This window comes from Cuculus canorus, chromosome 4, assembly GCF_017976375.1.
Source record: "Cuculus canorus isolate bCucCan1 chromosome 4, bCucCan1.pri, whole genome shotgun sequence".
Classification (NCBI taxonomy): domain Eukaryota; kingdom Metazoa; phylum Chordata; class Aves; order Cuculiformes; family Cuculidae; genus Cuculus; species Cuculus canorus.
The window spans coordinates 3,154,551-3,180,591 of record NC_071404.1 but is presented as its reverse complement, the minus strand read 5'-3'; the positions used below and the strand labels follow the sequence as shown (position 1 = coordinate 3,180,591).

Below are 26,041 nucleotides of genomic sequence, written 5' to 3'. Positions count from 1 at the left end.
TGTTAGGGTGGTGAGGCACTGCCATAGGCTGCCCCATCCCTGGAGGTGTTCAAGGCCAGGTTGGATGAGGCTTTGAGCAACTTGATCCAGTGACAGGTGTCCCTTCCCATGGCAGGGGGTTGGAATTGGATGGGCTTTAAGGTCCCATCCAACCCAAAGCATTCTATGAAATATTTTCTTTTCCTGCTTTTACTCTCTCCCTTTGGTTCCACACAACCCACAAGCAGCTCCTAGATCCCAAGCTTTGTGCCAGTTTACTTTAGGAGCCTTACTTGCACCCAATTTACAGCAAGAGTTATGAATAAAAAGCTACATATCCATGCCAAACTGTCAAGGTATGGTAAATAAATCATGCTTCCAGCACTATAAAGGCAACTGTAAAACAGTCAGCCAAGAGTTACAATGACTGACAGGCTTACATTTGCTGCCAAATAGGTGCAGGACAGGTAACTGCAACAAGATGTGTATAGAACCCCGAACCATGAAAAATATCACTCATTATTAAATGGAAGGCTTAGTACCCTATACTGTTGTGCCCTCAGCCTCTGCCAAGACTGTCAATAATGTTGCTGGGTTTTATGAATAATTGTTCTGCTAATAGCTAGGCTGACTTAGCAAGTTCATTCCAGTAAAGCTGAGTAGCTGTCAGAATGAAATTACTCCGGTCATTATTGACCTCACCCATCCCAATCCTTCCCAGCTTATTCCCAGAGGGTTCTTTTCTATTCTTCTGAAAAGCAACAGTAATCTTGCCATTGATTTAAATGGTGTCCAGAAAGGCTCTTTTTCCCTATAAAATGGTAGCAGTCGTGTATCTGCTGAGAATACTCATCAGCTCTCTTAAAAATGATTTACAAAGTGATTGCCTGTTCCAAATGAGTAGTCTTGAAAAAAAAAATAAATTAAGTTAGTGAGACTTTTTAATCTTCAAGTTAATTAGAAAAATAGTTTTAATATTTCTCAGTCCAGATACTTGCCAGCCAGGATACATTAAATATCGAGCTCTCATCATCTGAGGATTAGAAAAACTGCTTTCTGAGAGAATTAACTCAATATCCTCGTTCCTATAAAGAGATAAAAATGAAGATTTTTAATTTATAAGTTCAAGAAAATGGCCACTATCTGTATGCTACTTAGATAAAGCAGAATTTTTGTCACAGCAAAATTAACTGTTAACCAGTAAAATCAGATACCTGTGAATATTATCTCAGGCTTATCATCCACACTCTTTCCTCCATCATCCACACTCTTCCCCTTAGTATGACAATAAGTCATACTCTGCAAAGACACGTATTTCCTAATGCTGGCACTTCCATGACCATAAATGTAAAGGGAAGATGCCTTTTGCATGAGAAGCAATTAAGAAAAACTCTGTATCTCCTTTGTATAAGTTACCAGAGTAAAACAAGAGAATACAAATTTCTAAATGCATGTGTCCCATCTGCCAAAAGTGACAAATACTGGACACTGATTAACATTACCTGGTTACAACTCCGTTTTCTGCCAAGATGAATGAAACGGAACGATTTGCTGCTCGGATGAGGCTCTGCAGTTGCATAAGGAGTGGATGCTTCTGCTCCGTAGCGTGACTTGTGAAAATCACGTTACTCACTAGTCCTGTGTAAGGAAATCAGAGGATAGGACAGAAGTCAGGTACGCAACAGTGACTAATAAACAATTAAGGGACAGAACAGCCATGTATGCTTCTCTTGTTTTTCTTCCATGTCACTGCATTAGAGTTATTAGAAGCAACGAGAGAAGAAAAGCCAAGCAAAGAACCTTTCACCTCGTTGATGATGAAGCCCATCTAACTTCACACATGAACCCTGTGGAATAACTAAATGCCAAATCATGATTAACTATTTATTTTGTAACTGCACTTAGAGGGTACCCAGCTCAGAAGCTCATTCTGTCACAACCCCTGGGTGCACAGGAGTGATTCCTCCTGAAGGAGATAACCCTTTTCAGTCACTGGAATAACTCAAGGGGAAAGAGGCAGGATGTTGTAAATCAGTGGGATCTTATGATTCAGGAAAAATAACCTTACCAAACAAACCCCTAAAAATTAAAACCATGACCCTACCAGCACAGCGCCAGTCACTGACTGGACCAATGAAAAAAGCCTGCTTTGCCAAAACACAGCTCTACCAGGTCAAGACATTTTTCTTTCAATTCAACAGCCCGTGTAACAGAAACAATTTAGAACTAATTAATCAAAAGAATCAATTCATTATAGAATAAATTCATACAAGAATCAATCTGAGGAGGGCTTGTTTGATAAAAAACACTCATGTTTGAAGCCTTTCAGCAAATTCTAGGTGTAGTTACACTGAACTGAGTACTTTGGACTGTGGTAGTCGTCCCTTCTAAAAACAAGAGAAGGTTTTGGCTTTTGCATTGTCTTTATTTTTGAAGAAATACCCCAAATTGTGTTCAGAAAACAAGTCTGAACACACAAGGCATCAAAAGAGAGAACAACAATAGGACAACTATTTGTCCCGAGCCCCAGTTCCAGAAACGACTCAGCTCTGTCCCTAGAAAAGCAATTCCTCTTTCAGATTTGACAGTATCCCTTCATTTTGCCACGAGTTTCACTGAAGAAACACTTTTCCTAAGCAAACAGCCACCACCAACGTCCCCCACCCCCCCAGTTTGAAGATGACAACACCATCTTCACCTGCTGTCTTGTCAGGTGTAAAACAATGTGTTAAATGAGACTCAACTGCTGCTACTGCAGATGCCACTGATGGCAATACGAAATAATACACCGACGATGACAGCCATCAAGCCTTGGAAGCACTGGAAGGGAGCTCATTAAGGAAAGAACATGAGATGACATCTCTCACTTATCACCCGACTAATTTCAGCGTTATAGGATCTCCGCTTTCCAATTACATGAAGAAGTTGCTACATCACAATGAATGTCAGCCCTGTCCTCAGAGACTGCAGTGCCAGCTCTTCAGGCCCCCTCTAGGACATCACAGTATTGTTCAGAATGCGTAAGAAACACTACTTCCTTGCTCAAGGTGCTCATTTCAGGCATTTCCCTGCAACTACACGGACAGTGTAAGACAGAATAAGAAACTCGAGCATCCATGAACAATTGAACCAGGATGCAGTTCCCTTGCCCTCAACTCATCACTATTTAAAGCAGAATTCATAACGAAGTTCACACTATAGAATCACACAGAATCACAGAATGGTTTTGGTTGGAAAAGACGTTTGAGATCACCGAGTTCAACCATCGATCCAGCCCTGCTACTTCTGACTGCAGACCATGTTCCCAAGCACGAAATCTACTCCTCTTCTAAAAGCCTCCAGGGACGGGGACTCAACCACCTCTCTGGGCAGTTTATTCCAATGCTTGACAACCTTTTCAGTAAGGACTTTCCTCCTAGTATCCAACCTACTTCTCTTCTGGCATATACTGAGGACGTTCCTCCTTGTCCTGTCGCTGGCTACCAGCGAGAAGAGACCAACCCTGACATCATTACAGCCTTCTTCCAAGGAGTTGTACAGAGCAGTGAGGTCTCCCTTCAGTCTCCCTTTCTCCAGACTAAACAACAACAGCTTGTGCTCTAAACCCTTCATCAGCTTTGTCGCCCTTCTCTGGACACGCTCCAGTAACTCGATGTCCTTCTTGCCGTGAGGAGCCCAAAACTGAACACCATGCTCTGTTGCTTACACTTATTCTAGATCTTTATAGCAGATATTACAGTGCACTAATTCTTGCAGAGGCTTCTTTACACAGAAATCTCTACATCAAATGTTTCCGGGGCACTTATAGCACACGGTCCCAGTCACTGTTACCTGTATTACTGACCCTATCACGCTAGAATTTTAATAATATTAAAATTTGCCCAAGCAAATTGCCATAATTAGTATTTCTCTTTTTTTAATCTCCCATAGAAGTTTCCACCCCAATTTCATAAACGTCTAAGTTTCCTCCAATACACAGTTGCTCTTGACAGAGATGGGGGGGTGAAGAACAGTAAGCTTGCTTATAAATGTCAGTCACACGCATGATTTGAGTTATTATTATAGATATCAAGAAGCAATGTTTTCCTGTGAGGGTGATGAGACACTGCCACAGGTTGCCCAGAGAATTCGTGGCTGCCCCATCCCTGAAGGTGTTCAAAGTCATCTGATCCCACTGGATCAGGCTGCTCAAAGCCCTATCCAACCTGGCTTTGAACAACCTGATCCAGTGGGAGGTATTCCTGCCCACAGCAGGGAGGTTGGAATTGGATGATCTTTATAGTCCCTTCCAATCCAAACCATTCGATGATTCTACGACATGGTTATGTACATTATGCAATTAAGACGAAAAGTAAGAATAAGCTAATTAACAACCAACACATGGTGGGCATGCTACATGCACAGTGTATTTTTCCTTAATGTCCCCAAACCTGATGTTGATTTAAAAGTTGACTTTTATTAAAAAGATAATTATATTTTCTGGGAAGTTGGCAGAGAATAATAACAGCTGTGGAACACAAACGCTACAAAGCATATCATAGAATCATGGAATAGTTTAGGTTGGAAGCGACCTTAGAGATCTTCTCTTTACAACCCCCCAGCCATGGACAGAGACACCTCCCACCGGATCAGGCTGTCCAAGGACCCATCCAACCTGGCCTTGAACACCTCCAGGGATGGGGCAGCCACAACTTCCCTGGGCAACCTGTGCCAGTGTCTCACCACTCATGGTGAAGAAATTTCTCCTTATGTCTAGCCTAAATCTGCCCCTCTCCAGTTTATACCCACTGCCCCTCGTCCTATCACCACAAGCCTTTGTGAACAGTCCCTCCCCAGCTCTCTTGTAGCCCCTTCAGGTACTGCAAGGTCGCTATAAAGTCTCCTCGGAGCCGTCTCTTCTCCGGTCTCAACAAGCCCAACTTTCTCAGCCTGTCCTTGTATGGGAAGTGCTCCAGTTAGAATTAACTATATTGTAGTTAGAAGCACTGCACCTTGGAGAGAAGAGGTAATTATCAAGGACTAAGCTGCCAGGGCTTGAAGTTAAGAGAAAGATTCAAGGAATACAATATCTAGCATATCAGAAACCCGTGCATCTTGTCTCATGCTCATCATCTAGACTCTTTCTCCATCAACCTCCGCTTCATATGTGCTTGTCTAAGGGGAACAGCTTTCGGGCACTAGCTGTCATTCCTGCTCGTAAACTCCCACGCAGCCTTGGAAGTAACGAAAGACTGCTCAGACTCCAGGGAACCTGCAAGCTTTGGCTCCGCACACACCTATGCATAAATCTTCTAGGTGCCGGTATCGCACAAAAATTTGCACTGTGTTAGCAGGCAACAATCCAAGACACAGGCAATGTAATCCAGAGAAAAACAACTTTCCGAGAACTGGAAGATGCCTACACAGTTTTAGCAACAAATAAATGTGACTTCTTCTATTTGAGTTGTCACTGCCATCTCTGTTTCTATTGCATTTTGAAGACCACCCAGTTTAGTTTAATTCCTTATTAATTAATCTATAGGAAAAAAAAAAGCTTTACAGCCTAGGGAACAGTTTGTTCAATAGAAGCAGTAAAGAAACAGAGACAGATTAAAAGTACATATACTTCACAAAAATAATGGATTCTCTTGGCTCCCCAACATATAATGGTCTAGAGGGAGGTGTCCCTGCCCATGGCAGAGGGATTGGAACTGGATGGGCTTTAAGTTCACTTCCAACCCAAACCAGCAGCTAAGGAATATTCGTCACTGCCCTCGTTGGACGCAATGGTGTGAGTGTTGCTACTTTGGATCCTAACCCCCAAGTTCTTCAGTTTGAAGCACACTTCAGGTTGGCCAGTCTACTGTTAAAGATTCTTGGGCTTCTTCTAGACAGATGGATCCCGTTCCTCCCTAAGAGGCTACACACATCCAAGAATGTCCCGTTGTCATATATATACCCCCCAAAAGGTATATCTTAATGTTGTAAATCAGCTATGCAACGGCTTAAAACAATTGTAAAGGTGCTACAGCTGAATTTGGTTCTGCTCTTAACACTTAAAGAACTTATTTGACACAGTCAGGAGGGATGATACCCCACTTACACCAACAACTGCTCTAAGTTGCAAGCTTGACAAGGAGGATGATGCAGTCAGTGATGCATTTCAGAGTCAGAATGTAAAACTGAACATACAGGTAAAAAACAGTTCTTTTTTTATCTGCTGTAATGTTAAATGAACCCTGCAAGGATCCTCCACACTGCATTAAGAGGAGGATATGGGGAACAAGTAACCAGCTCAATTTTTCCTTTCTAAAATAGCAGAAATGAAAGAGGAGCCTGTTTCCTCAGCCTCCCTGAAAGACAATGGAACTCAAATCCATTTTGCTCCTAAATTAACAACACCGCACAAGTTAGAACAGTTCTTTTAGGAAACCCATCCTCCAGACGAGGACAACACGAATATATCATGCTCCAGATTCTCACATCTTCTTCAAGTGCCTATGGTGTTTAATAATGCAGGCAGAGAGAAGACTGTTCTGCACAGATGGCTGCTACCTCCAAGAGTTTATCGTGATCCTTTGAGTCTATACATTTACAGTGTATTTATTTGGCCACATGGCTCAGCTACTTGTTCTGTATGGCTCTAAGTCAAGAAGAGTGACACATACCTTGTGAACACTGGTCCAAGAACTTGGGAAAAAGCAGCCTGGAAAACATCAGAAATTTGTATATCAAGAATGAATACTACTATTTAAGTAAAGCATTTACATTTATTTGGCCACTGACAGCTAAACTCTTACTATCCAAACCATTTCTATGTTTCCTTTCCTTAATCCATGCAACTGTAACGTCCCTACAGGCTACATCTTCCAAGAGTTCTTCCTCAAAAATTAGATTTGTAGGTGGTTTTAATTTTTAAATGGATTTAAGAGCTAATTCCCACCATGCAATTTATTCTGTATTCTAGGAAGTCAGAAAGGCTGCAACATTACTTTAAAACCCATTTAAACAATAGGGATTTCAAGCTTCCCCTAAGAACTCTACCTTCCAAACATGGTGGGAATTCTTCACAGAAAGACTGTATGTATATAATGCTTTCTGTAAACATCATACCAATTTCTGATACTGTGTCAGACAAGAAACAATTATTTTCATGAGCTTTATCATGCACACAAAAGCTCCGGAGACAGGACTTTATCTGTTCCCTTTTGATCACCTCTCCCCTGCCCTTGCTTGCTATTCAATACAGGCAAGAGCTTCACCTTAGGCTCATGAAAGAGTGGAAATGGCTACAGTAATGAACTTTACAAGACAAGATATGGTTTTAATTTTCTTGACTGCGAAATTTTCAAGTTGGACATTAAAATCACTCTTCTCGATTCCCACAGTGACATCGGCAAAGCCTCCCAACCGAAAGGTCTCTTTGTTAGCAGTACGCGGCTACTTGGTTAGTTCTTATCAGAAGAAACTTCAAAGCGAGACACAAATAGTCTATGGCACAGGCTAAGCCTCTTCCTTCAATTGCTACTGTGCTTCAGGAGACAAACAATGTCAGTTAAAGGACTGCAGGCTGCTGCTGCTATAAATACTTCTTGGTATCATTACCAGCAACATGTTAGTGAGCTTAAAGAAACACTAGAAATGGAACTTTTCTTTCCTATCATTATGGAAAGAACAAGTTTAAGCAGCACTCCTGTATTAATTCACCAGTATTTTATGTAGTCTTTATGACTTATTTAAAATCTTTGTCATGGAGACAAAAAGCAGCAGTAAGATAATGTCTACGGACCAGCGCAAAGCACAAGGAGCATATTTATCGGTGTTTTAAAAACAGCGAGGAAGGTTAAGGAATGCACTTTGGGCAGTTCACCTCTAAGCTGTGACGCACAGAGTTTTATCAAATAGAAGCGACACTAAGAACTCTGAAAATTGTAACTGCTTTAACTTACTTTTATCAAACCAGCTGTAAGGCGTAATTGCAAAATTTAAGTAGGATGATTTTACTGATAGGTCTATGCAATGAGTTCCATGTTTGTTGTACTGTGAAGCATACATATAGAAAATAAACAGCAACTAAACCACGCTATTTAAATGTCAGAGACTTGGCTTTGCTACAGTTTCCTCCCCACCCTGCCTCTGCAGTAACCCAGGATATCAGATTTTAATACGTGTAATGCTGTTGCTTCCGTGCTTTGTCATTCTCTTCCACTAATTTTGAGACTGCTTCCCATCAGTTCATAGATTCATAGAACGGTTTGGGTTGGAAGGGACCTTAAAGATCATCCAGTTCCAAGCCCCTGCCACGGGCAGGGACACCTCCCACCGGATCAGGCTGCTCCAAGCCCCATCCAACCTGGCCTTGAACACCTCCAGGGATGGGGCAGCCACAGCTTCGCTGGGGAATCTGTGCCAGCGCCACAGCACCCTCATCATGAAGAATTTCCTCCTAATGTCTAATCTAAATCTTCCCCCTTCCAATTTACTTTTTGGGACTTTCTACAAAGGCATGTAGTGATAGGATGAGGGGAAATGACTTTAAATTGGAAGAGGGAAGATTAAGATTAAACTTTAGGAAGAAATTCTTCACAACAAGGATGGTGATGTCCTGACACAGGTTGCTCAGGGAAGTTGTGGCTGCCCCATCCCTGGAGGTGTTCAAGGCCAGGTTGGATGGGGCTTTGAGAAGCCTGGTCCAGATGGTCTTCAAGGTCCCTTCCAACCTAAATCATTCTATGATTCTATAAATATTTATTAATATTATCAACAGTTCTATACCTAGTGTAAACCAAGTGTCATCTTTACAAACCAAACTGCAATTCGAAGTTCATCCAAGAAGGATTACCTAGCGGTGTCATGAGATCTAAGACAGTTCAATGACATTTAACCATCATATACCTCTAATCAATATAAAAGTGACCTCTAATTATTATAAAAGTGATGCCATAACCTTACTTATCTATTTGCAAACTAGTAAAAATATTTAAAGGTATACCTGTGTTCCATATAGCAACTCAGTGGCTCTACGCAAGTATTAACTGCCCCGATGATGAAAGAAGACTTCACATCTGGGTCAGGATGAGTTTGCAGGGCCTGCACAACATCAATAACATCAGTATATCTGTAAGAAAGCAAAATGAAATACGGTTTCAGAGAGACAGAATGACACAATCCAACACCTGCTAAGAAATCAATTGCTTGCAAGAAGGTTAGATTTCTACACCAAGCCTATTAAAACAGTTATAGAACAGTTCAAAACTTGCAAATCCAGACAAATTAAGCCGACTGCAAGTAATATGAGAAATAAATTATTGACAGCTACAGACAAAAGCAGTATAAACTGAACAACCAGCTTTCAGGAAGCACAAAAGTATAATTTAATACAAGCATGTTTTGCCTACTGCCAAGCATTTATGAAACACTAAATACAATTCAAGTAGAAAAAAAGAAATTAAAATGCAACACCTCTCACTTATCAGCATTCCAGTTTTAAGTGTGCTTCTATAATTGAAATAATTTTGTATCAGTACTCCAACCACAGCTGTTTTATACCTCTGTAGGACAGGAAAGTTGAGGTGAGCCTGAGTTTTTAATCTGGGCATTTACTTCTCAGCCAGCCACAATCTCCTCTCAAAACTGTACTGACAGTTATCAAGTGAATGGATTATTCAGAGAGCTCCAGCTACTTTAAAGCTCTCTATAAATAAACACTCAACCCAGAAAAAACAAAAACCCTACCATCAGCCCTTCCTGAAGCCAGTGCTGCCATCACAATAAGACTTTATATGACTCTTACTAACTTTAAGAAACAAAAAAAAATCAAATCTGACCCCAACATGGAAGAAGTTATGCTTTCTAGAACTATCACAGTGGATCATAATGAAGTGATTGTGCCACCGTACTTAGTGCTGGTGAGGCTGCACTTCAAATTCTGTCTTTGGTTGTGGGCCCCTCGCTACAAGAAGGACATTGAGGGGCTGAAGCGCATCCAGAGAAGGGGAACAGAGCTGGGGAAGGGGCTGGAGCACAGGGGTTATAGGAGCAGCTGAGGGACCTGGGGCTGCTTAATCTGGAGAAAAGACGGCCGAGAGGAGGCCTCATGGCCCTCTACAACTGCCTGAAAGGAGGTTGTTGTGGCGTCAGTGTCCGTCTCTTCACCCAAATAACAAGTGATAGGACAAGAGGAAATGGCCTCAAGTTACATCAAGTTACAACCCAATCGTAAACACAAAACCACATAGCTACACCAAAAAATATGTGCCACTGAACAACAGCCTAAGATGCAGCTGGAAAGGGCAAGAAATCTCTTTAGAAGAAAATAAATCAGTCAACACAGTTTGATTCATCTTCCGTATTTTGGAGATTGACTGTGACGTGTCCATCCTTCCAGTGGACTGAAAGAAGACTTCAGATATCATTTTTGAAATGGATTAACGAGCAATAAAATTAACAGATTGCAGAAACGCTGAGTTTAGTACATACAGAAAACAGAGCTCACAGAGTACCACACTTCAGCACTGAAATTTGACTGCTTCAGTTCTATTCAACAATGTGAAGAGTTTCAAACATTTACCCTTGCAAGACCACCAAGAGACGCTTGTTCTTTTTAGCGTAAACTGACTGACGGATACTGTGGTTTTGCTGAACCTCCAGGACACTGGAGAGGTAACGCTGGAAGTGAGCTGCACTGAAACATTCAGGACTATCCATAGTTTGTCGATAAACTAACCACCTAAACAAGAGAAAACAAGGGAAGTAGTTAGTGTTCATGACATAATATTTTTGTTTTCTTTCCATATTGAACCAACAACCAGAAAGTATTGGACAAGCCCTAAGATTCCACATATTTTACCACGTGCGAAAGAGGAATTTACTTGGCTTTCTACCTCCTCCAGGATAAGCACATTCTTTACATTAGTGCCAGAAGGGGATTTGGGGATATTTGCTGTTGTTTTTTAATAAAACAATGTTCAAAAGGCTTCTTCAAAGCAGTACATCATATACGTAATTCTGATCTCTTCTAGTGAAGCATTAAACAAAAGTTCTATGAACCTCACTCAAAAGACTCTGGGCATAAAAGTATTTCACTGCAACAATAAGAAGTAACAAAAGACATTTGCAGAAAACCATGATGAAATGGAGCATCACAGAACATTCAAAAGTCACCTTACATAAAACTGTCTGGTTGGAAAAGACCTTTGAGATCAAGTCCAACCGTACCTGTCCACTACTAAACCACGTCTGAGCACACGTGCCCTAAAAACAGAACTTGCTGTTATCAAGACACTGAGTCAAAAGTAATGCAAATAAACCCAGACCAGAACATTGTTAGGATTAAATGCTGAGGTGTTTGGCTGTAAGATTTAAAAGGATAACTATTTCCTTTTTCTTTTATTTTCCAGAAGCTCCATCAACACATGGAGGCAAATTCCTACAGCAGACTTCTCTTATTGCCATCCAGTAAACGTCTGGACTATATCCTGCTATTGTGGAATAGAAACCAGGTCAGATTAGAAACAATGCTGGAGTAAGGGCTGTTAGGATAGCCCTTTCACCAAGAAAAATGCATTTTGGACTCACTTCCACAAGTCAATAAATGGAAGCTCTTTGCCCATTTCCTTCAACTTGTGACAAGACAGCTTCCATACTGGCTTAAGGCAGGATTCATTTGGCCCTTCTATGGTTATTCCTAACTGTTTCTAGCATCAGTCATAGCTCCGGATACAGGTGATAGAACTTCCCATGGTATTCCTAATGCGGAATATCAACAAAGAAATCTCCTGTGATGTTTTTCTTGCCTAAATGTCTAAAATCATAGGGCAAATGCACCTGGCGTAACGTAGTTAAATAAGGCACCTGTAGTGATAGAATTGAAGTAACAAACCCTGCCCTACCACGCAGTGCAGAACTAGTTACGGTGTCCCATAATAACAAATTTATTCTTATTACACACCTGTTAACAAATTAGAAACTGAGATAATAAACTAAGCGAAACATGGATTGTGTAGAGGAGAAATGGCTTCAGGGAGGCCTTAGAGCTGCCTTCCAGTACGTGAAGGGGCTCCAGGAAAGCTGGGAGTGATTTTACAAGGGCACAGAGTGACAGGGTGAGGGGGAGGCTTCAAATTGGAAGGGGGAAGATATGTATTACACGTTAGGAAGAAATTCTCCACATTGAGGGTGCTGAGGCACTGGCACAGGCTGCCCAGGGAAGCTGTGGCTCCCCATCCCTGGAGGTGTTTGCGGCCAGGTTGGATGGGGCCTTGAGCAGCCTGATCCAGTGGGAGGTGTCCCTGCCCATGGCAGAGGGGTTGGAACTGGATGGGCTTTAAAGTCCCTTCCAACTCAAACCATTCTGTGATTCTATGATGAGTCTATAATTGATAGTTTCATTTCCTTTATGCTGAGCAGCTCTTTGGCCATCAGTACAACCACTACTTTGGGCTGTAAAAGCAGAACTGTACGAACCTTCCACGCTCCTTGTTAAAAGTGACAAGAAAAGCACACAGATCACTGCAGCGACATCCTGGAAGGCCGGTTATAATGGTGATAACCACCTAAAACACAGGGAACAGATAAGAAGCGGGCAACTTGGAGACCAGAAATGAGCTACACTACTTGCGCACACACAGGCTATCTTGATAAAATCTTAAGTCGAACCACAAAATCAAGAGACAGCAAGACAGTTCAGAACTGTAACTGCATTTATACACATCAGATTGACATTGTATTAGAAAGATGCATTTCTCTTGGCTTCTGTACCTTAAAACAGTCAAAGGATAATTAACAAATACAGCAAATACTATTATCGAAACCTTTGCATTAAAATCTAGTCTGCAGTGTAAGTAGTGAGGCAAATCTCAAAGCACTGTGAGAGACACCAAACAGGTTAAATTTCTTGTGACAAAAAAGGGTAGAGAAAAATACATTGAGGAGTATTTGAGCCTAACAATTCAAAAAGTGATGTCAAACAGCCTTATCAAACATGAAGAGCAACTCTAGGCTTCTAATACTGAACTGAGCATGCTGTACGCAAAATGTATTCCAGCAAATCTGTATTTTGAGCAGGACTGGGAAGAGGTAGCACAATAACAGCTCTTACACACCAATAGCTTCACCACCTCTGCCTCTCTTGTGTGTATTTCTTGTGGAAATACCACTACAACAACTCTGTGTTGTGCTGAAAGTGACTTAAGAAATTAAGTCACACTGGTAACTATCATGTCATATCACATCATTCTGCTACTAACAGACAAATGACCTCTGCCACGTTCTAACTACATGATATTTGAAGGCAGCCGTCTCCAACCTGTTTGCAAACTATCTGCAAATTATTGTATCTTACTCTCAAAATCACTTTTGGATGCTTACAGAGGATGAATATCCATGATAACTCTAAAACATTCAGTCACTCAGAAAAATCAGAGGTGTTCAGTTCATGTGAAGTTACAGAAGTTGGTACGAATATTATTGGTTTTCTTTTTTTAACATATACGAAGATACTTAAATCAACCTTTAAATCGGATTTTAAAACATTCACAAGTGTTTATTAATTAATACATATTTTTAAGTGTCAGTATGGTCTCTGAACTACATCTCAGGAAATAAGTCTGCCATCATATTATGATACCCAAAGAGAAAGACCATATTCCTGCTGCTTTGGCTTTCTTGCTCACAGCAGATTTCAAATGCTGGAAAGTTACAGGGAAATATTTTCTCTGAAAATGCTATTTAAAGCACTCCGTAAGTTTCACAATTGTTATTGCCCCTATAGAGAACCGAGTGTTCTGCAGATAATATCAGCAAATGTTAAATATCATGTGCTACCTCCATGCTATTTAAAGGACTTTTATGTTCCAGAGAACAATTCAGTTAAATTATTCAGCAATTCATAAAAACAAGCTACTGCTTTAGGGCAAACTCTCTCTGGACATGAGGAGAACATTGTTCACTTGAAGATGTACACCTCACTTTCAGCCTCTATTTTAACAGGCTAAAGGGCCATTAGCACTTCTGCAAAATTGTTTAAACGAAAAAATATATGTAATGTCATCACAAAAACAGAGCGGAGCAATTTCTTCTAAGAAACAGACTTAAAGCAAGTTCAGTGTGAACTGGTGGTACTGGAGAAGGAGGCAGAGAGCAGGGCTAAACATACATCAGTTCTTCACTACACAACGTGCAACAGAACTAAGAACAGACAGAATATTGGCTAAATATTCCATACTAGGGACAGGAAGTACTGTTGGGTTGCTTCCTTACCTTATCGCTTTCTGGTTTGTTTTCAGGAATGATTTCTGACTGTTGCAATAAAATAGGAAGATGTGCTCTCATTACCGGCTCATGACTGATGCAGCTGACGGTGAAATGTTGCACAAACCTTGCAAAAATAAAAATTACTTCCTTACAATCAAGACCAAAAGTTTTCATCCATATAAATAGTTGGGAAATCACTAAAGGAAGATTGTTAAAAGGTCAAACAGAGGAAATAATTCATCTCAGAATAAAAATATCTAGTGTGAAGACAGAATTATTAAATAAACTGTTTTTAGAAGAGCACTATGTATAGCAAAATTTTGTATTATTTCTGACAAAACCGATCCCATGAAAAGTAAAATAATTTCTCACCTCTCTAACTCTGGAAGGGCAGCAGCTATTTTCAGCTCTCTGCATCTTTCCCCAGAAGGAGAAGATATGACATTAAACAGCTTCTGAACACGGGAATGCCTAATTCAAGCAAATTAATTAATTGGTTAGTTAAAGGAGAAACCTAGACATTTATCTTCTTTAAACCAGACAAGAGCTACGTATTAATATACATACTACGGCCAGCAGGGAAAGGGAAAGGCTTCTCCCCCTCTGCTCTGCTCTTGTGAGACCCCACCTGGAGTCGTGTCCAGTTCTGGAATCCCAAATATAAGGATACGGAATTGTTGGAATGGGTCCAGAGGAGGCCATGAAGATGATCTGAGGGCCAGAGCACCTTCCACTATGAGGACAGGCTGAGAGAGTTGGGGTTTTTCAGCCTGGAGAAGAGAAGGCTCTGGGGAGATCTTAAAGCGGTCACCAGCTTAAAGGGGGGCTCCAGGAAAGCTGGGGAGGGCCTTTTTATGAGGGCCTGGAGTGATAGAATGAGGGGGAAAAGTTTTAAGTTGGAAGGAGGAAGATTTAGATTGGACATTAGGAAGAAATTCTTCACGATAAGGGTAGTGAGGCCCTGGCACTGTTTGCCCAGGGAAGTTGTGGCTGCCCCATCCCTGGAGGTGTTCAAGGACACGCTGGATGGGCTTGGAGCAGTCTGGTCCAGTGGGAGGTGCCCCTGCCCATGGCAGGGGGTGGAACTGGATGGGCTTTAAGATCCCTTCCAACTCAAACCATTCTATGATTCAATGATTAACTAGTACAAAAAATATAAAGCAAGCATTGCAGTAAGAATGTAACAGTTCCTTTTTGAACCATTATCAAATCTTCAGTGAGTGACAAAATTTTTCTGCTTGTAGCACAGAGTTACTGTATAATTGCACTGGAGTAAGTGGCATAAACTTACAGTCTCTTCTGTTCCACAGACAGGAATTCTTCCCGGACAACCCTTAAAGATAATCCTGAGTTTGTCTGGTTTTGCCACGAAGAAAAAACCTGGAAAAAAACAAGATCTATATGTAAGTGTCATTATTTTGCAAAATTTGGTTTGAATTTGTTTAGGAATCTTTTTTTGTTCACCTAAAAAATGCAGGCATTTTAACCAGTCATTAAATACTTTACAATACTGGCTTTGCTACAAAAATTTAAAATATGGAAAAAGTCTTGACAAACTAGTGGAAAAGGACCTGGGGTGCCGATTGACAGCCAGCTGAGTACGAGCCAGCAGTGACTCAGGTAGCGAAGAAGACCAATGACATCCTGGCTTGGATCAGCCATGGTGCAGCCAGCAGAGGCAGGGAAGTGATTATGCCCCTGGACTCGGCATTGCTGAGGTTGCACCTCAAATCCTGGGTCCAGTTTTGGGCCCCTCACTCCAAGAAGGACATTGAGGGGCTGGAGCGCATCCAGAGAAGGGCAATGGAGCTGGGAAAGGAGCTGGAGAGCAAGGGTTATGAGGAGCAGCTGAGGGACCTGGGGTTGCTTAGACTGCAGAAGAGGACACTGAGGGAAGACCTTATCACTGTCTACAACTGCCTGAAAGGAGGTTGTAGCGAGGTGGGTGTTGGTCTCTTCTTCCAAGTAAGAAGTGACAGGAAGAGAGGAAGTGGCCTCAAGTTGCACCAGGGGAAGTTTAGATTGAATATTGGGAAAAATTTCCTCACTGAAAGGGTTCTTGGGCATGGCAGAGGCTGCCTAGAGAGATGGTGGAATCCCCATCCCTGGAGGCGTTTAAAAGACGGGTAGATGAGGTGCTCAGAGATAAGATTTTGTAGTGGACAGGTACAGTTGGGCTCAATGATCCCAAAGGTCTTTTCCAACCAAACATTCAGATGATTCTATGACCTGATTTCGCGATTTTCCTTTGGCTGGGCTGGAACTGCTTTAGGAAGTGACTTTACTGACAAGGTCTGGGTTTTCCCCCCCATCTTCACAGCTGGGGAAAAAGTTGTAGGAAAAATATTTATCCACCAAATGAACAGTAAAATCCACATGTATCTTTCCGTCATAACAAGCTGATAAAAATGCCAGGCATTTATAGCCTAACTGCTGTACAGCAGGAATTTAATTAATAGAAGTCTCCTTTCAGCAATGTTGTCCTTTTCATGAGGCAAGATTGCAGCAATCATGTCTAGAAATTTAAGAAAAACTCTTCCTTCCCAAAAGCAAAGGGAGCCCTTCGTTTCTCCAGGGAGCAGAGTTTGGCTTGCATCCTATGACTCTAGCCAAGGCAATTAATATGAATGGCACTCCGAACCTAGAAATCAGACTCAGATGAATCACACAGTGGTTTAAGTGTTCGGAATTTCCCTTCTTTTAATAAGGAAAGGCAACAGCCATTGTAATTTTTCACAATAATTTGCTGCAAGACAAAACAACTGGGGGAGGAAAGACTGCTTTCCATTAACAAATCTGCATTCTAAACACAAGGGGACTGAGATAAAAAACATCAAAATAAAATAAACTTTTGATATTAACAAAGACAATATTGCTCGTGTAGAAGGATCCACGCAACTAAACACAAACCACTTCAAAACACGTATAAGAGACTAAGGAAAATGCCTACGAGGGATGGAAAGAAGAACTGCTCAACAGAAAATTGAGTGAGTTCTTTATAAGTCAAAGGGCTAGGGATAAAGTGAAAATACAGGTCAGACTGACACAGAACTCAGTGGAAATGAATCGATCTTTTTTTATAACTTATGAATATATTTAAAAAAGAGCTGCTACGGCATTAAAGAAGGCGAAGAAAACCAGAGAAATGAATACATCCCAAAGCCTAAGCAACTTCTCCACTACCAGAGTGAGGATGTGAAAGGTACTGTCCTGTTTTGCTAGGATCTAGAAAGCAAGGTGCAGTTCTGTGTGCTCAAAACTCTTGCAAACATCTCAGTTAAAAACAATTCAATACACCCAGATGTGGAGGAACAGGTAATTGCCATTCCATGTTTCCAGGAGGCCTGAAGTAATTAAAGCATGGGTTCAATAAGCGACGTATCATGTCCTATGATCGTAGGAGAACAAAACTGGTACCAAGATTTTAGTGACTCTTTGTAACTACATGTCTTTAGAACGACCACGATGTCTTGCAATTTGACTGGCACACACACTTTTAGAAAAACATTTGAGAGGAAATCAATAAATACCTGAAGGCAAACACTAACAAAATACAGTTTTCATAGCTTAGTCAATCAGGTAGACTTGATCTTAGGAATAGATTTCATTTATGAGATAGCATCTTCAAGACCAAAGACACGTTTCATCTTGTTCAACTCGAGCAAAGGAACTGCTATGGTGCCAGATGAGAAAGGGTTAAACTGTAGAAACTAAACCTCCCTTCAGAACTGTTAGGGAAAACACTAACTCAAAGTAGGACCAAAAGAAACAGCAGAAGGCTGGGGACATTCACCAGCAGAGCTGCTTAGGGACTCTTTCCAACAAATAGGCTGAAGTGAACCTGACAGCACTTTGGGGAACTAAGTCAGGAGAGAACCTAAACTGCATGGAGATCACAGAATCAGAATTGCTTGGTTGAAAAAGACCTCGGAGATTGAGTCCAACTGTACCTATGCACTACTAAACCAGACCCCAGCTCATCTGCCCATCTTTCAAATCCCTCCAGGGACAGGGACTCGGCCACCAACCTGGGCAGTCTCTGCCAGTGCCCGAGAACCCTTTCAGTGAAGAATTTTTGTCTCGTGTCCAATCTGAACCTGCCTTGGTGCAAGCTGAAGCCATTTCTTCCTGTTCTATTCCCCATGACCTGGGAGAAGAGACCAACACCCACGTCGCTACAACCTCCTTTCGGGGAGTTATAGAAAGTGATAAGGTCTCCCCTCATCCTACTTTTCTCCATGGCAAACAATCCCAGGCCCCTCAGCCACCTCTCAAAATCCTTGTTCTCCAGCCCCTTCCCCAGCTTTGTTCCCTTCTCTGAACAGACTCCAGCCCCTGAAAGCTTTGTAGAAAGTAGATCTAACTGCAAGAATGGAAGAAAGAAAACTAGGAAGGTAAATATGAAAGCAAGAATGAGCACACAAACACTTGTAGAATCAGCTGGAGTGTCAGTGGGTAGCAAAAGGGAAAGGACTCGGAGTAGTTTCTCAAAAAATGAGCACAACCTATTAATTCAAAGCAAACCAAGAGTACCTCTGAGAATTTTCAGAGGAGAGACTTATTACTGCCTCTGTACAAGAAAAACATCCTCCTCTCAGATACTACACACAGTTTGGAAACATACGCCAAAAAAGAGATCAAAAGAAAAGCATTTACAACGATCAGAGGGAAAGAGAACTTTTTATAAGCAAAGAATAAAAGGATCTTTTTTTTTTTTTTTCAGGCTAAATAAGCCAGAAAGAGTAGGTCCAAAATTGCTGAATGTCTCAAGGATGTCCACTACTACAGCAAAAGAAAGAAAAAAAAAACAGATATAAAAGCAGACCAAATAAAATAGGCTGAAAATTCAAAACCAAACAAAATAAAATATTCCCAATCACTCACTCAGCAGAAGAGTGGGGGGAATCTAAGCACGTAAGATAAAAGGAGGAGAAATTTTATGGTAACATTAATACTACCAGCAGGGACAATACTCACTGAGCTAGGTGGTCTTTTCCAACCTAGTGTTACGATCATATATTAAAAGCCTTGTGAAGTCCTAAAATCTCCAACCTCATTTCCTCAAAAGTGCTATTGTTATAAATTTTGGTTTATTAAAAGTCTCTGCATGACATTGCACAGAGCCAATCTACTCAGAGAATAATACAATGCCATATGGGATACTTAAAGACTTCAACAAAAAATCCCTAAGGATAACGACCCAAATGTGTCTAACCACAAAAAAACACAATAGAACCTCTGCCACCACACACAATTGCTGTAGTCAATTACACACCAGTGCTACATTTCACATGCAACTACTAGAAAACCAGCTTTTAGAGTGCTCACTGGCTTCAGAAAACAAAATGAAAGCACATGGTGAGCAATAAACTTTACAAGCAACACAATCACTAAAAACGCATACACAAGTTAGTTTCTCACACATGCAAGGTCCTAAGCTCAGGAGCAATCACGTTCTTGGGAAGGACTAGGAAGTTCTACATGGCAGGGCAGTCTGTGACAACCTTGAGTCTGCAAGGTAGATGTCACAAGTCACAGTGAGACGGAGTTTCTGGTTGGAAGAGAGCCTCTGGAGGTCTCCGGACCGACCTCCTGCTCCAAACAGGACTGTTGCTGGACCAGCCCAGCTATCACTTTGTCCAGACAAGCTTTCAAAATCTTCAGAGGTGGAGCTTCACTACCTGAGTGACCCTTTCCAGCTATCACACCAAGCTCTTACTAACATTGTCTCAATCTTCAAAGCTGCAACCTAACTGCCCCTTGTTGTGTTACCGGCCACAACCGAAAGAGCTACTTGTAACAGTCTTTCCTGCTGCAGGACCCTGATTTTATATAGAAGATAAGCAGCAGCAAAATCACATCTCACTCTCAACTCCCTCCCATAAATCCATCCACCTTCAGAGAGGAGGTTTTCAATCTATTTCCTAACTTGTTGCGCCCTTGGTGTTAAACTGCTCCTTCTTTCTATGCTGGGTTCCTTCACTCAGATAAAGGAAAAGGTTTTGCTTGTGAAGACTGATGCAAGAACAACCTCGAACTTTAACCTTTCCTATATTTACTTAGGAAGTGACAATCTTTAACGGCTCAACTAATGAGGGAAATAAACCCCTTCTTCAAATTTAAATAGTTAAGACAGACATCAACAAATTCACCCTTGCCTCTTATCTGAAACACAAAGAATAATTGTGTGGGTTTCCCCCCACCCAACCAATCTTTTACTTTACCTGTGAATAAAAAGCTTTATAAATCTTTGTTTTGGGGAAAAGTGCAATCATCAAAAAGTTGTCTTGGGAATGGAATTCAATTGGTAGATGAGCAAGCAAGGAACTTTTGAAGTCTATGAAGAGAACAGCAACAATAGTGTTTGAATCCTAGAAAAGGAAGAAACAGAACAAATTATAATTACAGTTATTGAAAGTGAAAAAAGGCTTAATACATTAAATAGCAGAGATCAGAAAAGAACTATTATAGTCATAGCATGAAGATCTGAACATTCATTAGCTTGCTAGCGCAGGTATGGAGCAGAAGGATCAAATGCAGCCACTTACAGTACTTCTCAGTTTATACTTCGCACCTCTTAGCAATGCCATAAGCTTTAAAGAAAGCATCTGAGATTGTTCCAAGCACCTACACTTTGTCTTGTCTCCAAAAGAAAAGGTTACATTTTAATATCTACTCTTTTCAATCCACCAAAACCAAGATCTTCAGCCCTTTCCTCTGCTAATGCTTCACAACAAAGCCACCTTCATCCATAACTCGGACATCTCCTCAGACACAGATACCCTGGAAGAATGAATTCAAAGTCAGCTAAAGAGGTGAGAAGTTGGGGAGCACCTAGATAGGAATCAGGATCAATTTGGAGACATTCGCAAGCAGAATCTCTGTGCTTTGCTGACTAAGAGATTAAATATAAAGCAAATCCTCTCAAAGTCACTGAGGTTACTGAAAAACATACAAAAATGTTTTCCTAAGAGAGAACAACTTCAAGAGCAAATGGCTTTTGGAACATGGTCCACAGATCCTGGATTCAGCAGGACAGCTCACAGATTTCCTGAGAAGCAACAACTCGTGCTCACTGCAATCTGCATGTGAAATGTCTAACAGAATATGCTCCTGCCCCTGGTAAACGTTCAGGCTTCCACAAATTGAAACAGCTGAAAAGAAGTGGCAATAATCCTCACGGATATAAGGTTAAAAGACTCCAGTTCAAAGTTTGGCGTTAACGTTGTTGTGAAATCTAAGTATTACTTAGTACTATTTGTTCACTTGATTAATGGTCAAAATGGATGCTGAATGCTTACAAGCTGAAATACTTGGTCTTAAAGATGATGTCAAAACCACACACAGAGCATCTTAAGCTCTATTTTCAAGGCCAGGTTGGATGGGGCCTTGGGCAGCCTGATCCAGTGGGATGTCCCTGCCCATTGGCAGGGGGTTTGGAAGTGGATGATCTTTTAGGGTCCCTTCACACCCAAACCATTCTATGATCCTATGACTCTGCTAAGCCTGGGATGATTTCTGCTTAGAGCTTCATGGTGCAGTTTTGTGAAAAAATCCATCCTGTTCTCTATGCACTCAATGTTTTTGAGCCTCTAGGACTCCCAGGTGGCAGCTAGGTGTCCAGCTTTTCAGAACAGAGAACCCTACAGCAGAAACGCAGACATTTTCAAGTTAAAAAGAGAAGTATCTAAAAGGCATGGGGACAGAGCTGCTAAAAAACCCATACTTTGCATCACCTAAAGTCTTTGTATCTTTTATTTTAATCTGAGTATTAAACTATCCTTTCTTTTCCATCAATGCTGTTGTTGCAATAACTTTAGGAAAAAGCACAATAACAATTACCCTTCTTCTCCCGTCACTTCTTAACATTTTAAGCTCTCCACCCTTGTATTATGCCAAGTCAGCTGAACAATAAAAAGCACTCTGTCAAGGTTTAGCTTTACACAAAAATCTGGCATCAGCTGAAGAATGATAGCCAGGTTCCATAAATAGCCAGGTTTTATGAAAGTGAGTGTCTTGAATCAAACAATAGAAGGAAGGTCAGTGTTAAAATAGCTTCTTAAACTACCGGGAGCAATCAATGATATACAAGAAAAAGCAGCTAAGGTAAGATTCTCTTCACTGTTGTGTTTTTATCTCAATTGAATCACACACTTTTATTGTATTTTACTGGTTTCCTCCATTAGATGATGAAATCATGGCAACACAATGCTTTCTGGAGGTCACTCAGCAAACGTTTAATACCACTCCTGAAGAAAATGGAAACTAAAGGAAACAAGAGATATTTTTTTCTCAGTGCTTAGGAAACAATAACCCACTAAAATAATCTCTTTTCCATTCTGAAAAGGTAACAGTTAACCCACTGTCTGCCTTTAGAAGGGCAAAAAAAAGCTGAGTTGTCATCTTTAACCTAACTCTCAATTCCCACTAAGCCAGAAGAGCAAACCATCAGCGTGGAAAGTCAGCCAAGTGAAGTGATGGAAGTTGAATACAGGAATGGCAAAAGTCTACGCTGAACATCATGTCTTTTACTGTCATTACTCAGCATATGTGTGATTACACACAGCACGCCTTTCCTTCTCACTGCTCAGGCTGGGAAACGTGAACCAGCCACTCCCTTCACTCTGTCAGTTATGTAACACTCCAGGACAGTAGGCAGACGCTGCTCGTGACCTCTCTAAAGATAAGCAGCACACTGCCACCACCATTCGACTGAAGGTTAAAGATAAATCAAACAGAAGGCAGCATTTCACCCTCCAATACACCACAAGACCTGCCAATGCCTTGAACTTTTCTCTGTCCATCACTTAAGCCTGTCAGATGTTTTATAAATGCTACTTTCTGCAATTTTTCCCCTTAATAAAAAGCAATTTTCCACACTCTTAAGGACACTTTGATAACTCAGTCTAATGCAGAACTCTCCTCCTTACAGCTTCGCTATTCAGTAACCGATTAAGCTAACCAATACCAGGAGTGTAGAGATTTGCATCAATTATTACAGTTATATACAGGCACTTGTAAAACTGCAACTAAATCAAAACTCTGTACTAACATCCTGCAAAGTATTGTTGAAAACTGATAAAAAGTTTATGACTGTAGGAACAAACAAAATACTCACCCCATCATAGAAAGAAATGGAACTCATATGGTTCTTTGAAATGGAAATGCTGCCACAGTGAGGATCAGAAAAGAGAATGCCATCTGAAAAGAAGTACAATTTGCCTAGAATTTGAAAGAAAAAAATCATATTAGGTTTATATCAATATTTCAGCATCACGTGACGAACAACTCTTCTTTCTGAGGAAAACATCTAACTTCTTGCTGAATTTTGTTACATTTAACATGCAGTGCATTTAATATTAACACGCAGGTCAAGTAAAGAGTTGGGACACTATCCAGAGCACAATCATTTGATCTCAATATGACTACGATTACATTTGACTTCACCTCATCCCCTGGAGCCCACTTACCATAAATATTCTGTGGCTTTTTTTTCCTTAAAGCCAAAAAAAAACCCATCAGGTTGTATTGCAAACTTCCAGGAATGTAAAACTGACAAAACAAGAACTTGCAAAAAACCTTACATCTAAAACAACTGAAAATTTAAAGAGTGTAAGAAGTTGGTCAGTTGGGGGGGTTGGAACCGGATGAGCTTTAAGATCCCTTCCAACCCCAACTGTTATAGAATCATAGAATAGTTTGGGTTGGAAAGGACCTTAAAGATCATCTAGTTCCAATCCCCCTGCCATAGGCGGGGACATCTCCCACTGGACCAGGCCACACAAGGCCCCATCCAACCTGGCCTTGAACACCTCCAGGGCTGGGGCAGCCACAAATTCCCTGGGCAATCTGTTCCCATGTCTCATCACTCTCAGAGTGAAGAAATTCATGGTGCTCTGATTCATTCTATCTCCATTTTTCTTGTCATCTTACAGACACTTTGGTTCTTAAACCCGCTTAGGCAGGAAAATGAGAAACAGAAAGGCTAAATGGTATAATAAATGAATTCCACCAAAACACTAGAACCTGACATCAGCTAAAAGCAAATTTCTGACAGTCATAAGGCAGCCACGAACAAATGCAGCAGGGGCTGCCAGCTGGATCTCAGCTACCAGTGCTGGGCCATGCATTAAAAGCAGGATCACATCCCATACAGGGAATCATGTGAGTCAGCAAAAGGGAAAGGTTAAATATCCTCTTTAAAGAAAAAAAAAGACAAAAAGAAAAAATGGTATTACTCAGAGTTATGCTTCAAGCAAAAGCAAAGTAACACAGACTTAAGCACGACTTCTCAATCTAGCAATCTATGCTCAGAAAAACTAAGATGTTTTCCTCTAGAAATGGCAACTTAGAATAAGACCTTCAAAATTATTCAGAATTAAGGCTTTGTTTTAACAGAAAAGAGCTTGATACAAAATCAAAATATCATATCCAGATACATGATTTCAAGAGTTCCCCAAAAAGCACATAGGCTTTGCTATCTGGACAGAACTGGTTTTGACTGAAGCGTCTTATCCTTCTATGAGTTTTCTTTCTGAAAAGACAGCTACTATTGAACTGGGAAACACCTCAATGACAAATTGTTGAAGGGTCCTTTATCAGGGATTGCAGGGATAGGATAAAAGGGAACAGTTTTAGGCTGAAAGAGTGGAGAATGAGATCAGAGATTAGGGAGAAATGTTTTCCTGTGAGGGTGGTGAGACACTGGCACAGGTTGCAGAGAAGTTGCGGCTGCTCCATCCCTGGAGGTGTTCAAGACCAAGTTGGAGGGGCTTTGAGCAGCCTGGTCTAGTGGAAGGTCTCCCTGCCCATAGCAGAGAGGTTGGAACTGGATGAACTTTAAGGTTCCTTCAGAACCACAGTATTCTATGATTCTATGAAATTCAAGGTCAAAATTCAGAGCACACAGAATGGAGATGAATCCATACATAATTACATAGACACATAACTACATAGAGGTTTACAGTTCATATATACAAGACTTTCACAGAATCACAGAATGACCTGAGTTGGAAGGGGCCTACAAGGATATGGAGTCCAACTCTTCCTCCTACACAGGACAACCCCAATATTCACACTGTGCATCTGAGGGCGTTGCTTCTGGAATATTGTCAGGCTTGGCGCCTTGATTGCTTCCCTGGGAGCTGTTCCAGTGCTCCATCACCCTCTGGGTGAAGAGCCTTTCCCTAATGGCCAACCTAACCCTCCCCGGCACATCTTCCTGCTATTCCCTCAGGTCCTTTCATTGGGGACCAGAGAGAAGAGATCAGTGGCTACTCTTCCTCCTTTTCTTGTGAGGAAGGAGTAAATCGTAATGAGGTCCCCCCTCAGTCTCCTGTTCTCCAGGCTGAACAGACCAAGTGGCTTCAATCTCTCCTCATACAACTTCTCCTCTAGACCTTTCACCACAGGTTCATTGCTGAAGCTTCCAGTGCTCACAAAATCCAAACCCCAGCACAGGTACATGCCTGCTGTTGAGTGGCAGAGGGAGGAAAAAGCAAAGTATAGCACCTGACATACACTGCTGTCAAATCTCACAGAACATCACACTGCACAGATAATGCATCAGTGAGGAAAGAGAGCAAATCAGAGATAATTCTGTCAATATTTTTTTCTAACAGAAAAGCAAGCCAAAAAGTATCAATTAACCCAAAATAAACCCACTTCCTCTAACATGGAAGCCAATGAGTTATATCATAAAATCATAGAACAGTTTGTGTTGGAAGGGACCTTAAAGATCATCCAGTTCCAACCCTCCTGCCATGGGCAGGGACACCTCCCGCTGGATCAGGCTGCCCAAGGCTCCATCCAACCTGACCTTGAACACCTC

General features: G+C 41.2%; 1 protein-coding gene across 1 annotated transcript in view; it reads right to left on the bottom strand.

The window, feature by feature from the left end:
- Positions 1-26,041, bottom strand: part of DNAAF9 (dynein axonemal assembly factor 9) — an 83,148-nt gene that overhangs the window by 7,377 nt on the left and 49,730 nt on the right. Inside the window, exons 21-31 of the mRNA XM_054064947.1 lie at positions 23,330-23,433; positions 20,436-20,582; positions 15,503-15,591; positions 14,584-14,682; positions 14,218-14,335; positions 12,424-12,512; positions 10,529-10,687; positions 8,951-9,076; positions 6,627-6,664; positions 1,482-1,617; positions 978-1,064 (exon numbers count right to left, since the gene is read on the bottom strand). Coding sequence (XP_053920922.1) covers positions 978-1,064; positions 1,482-1,617; positions 6,627-6,664; positions 8,951-9,076; positions 10,529-10,687; positions 12,424-12,512; positions 14,218-14,335; positions 14,584-14,682; positions 15,503-15,591; positions 20,436-20,582; positions 23,330-23,433 — 1,192 coding nt within the window. The remainder of the gene's footprint in view (positions 1-977; positions 1,065-1,481; positions 1,618-6,626; positions 6,665-8,950; positions 9,077-10,528; positions 10,688-12,423; positions 12,513-14,217; positions 14,336-14,583; positions 14,683-15,502; positions 15,592-20,435; positions 20,583-23,329; positions 23,434-26,041) is intronic.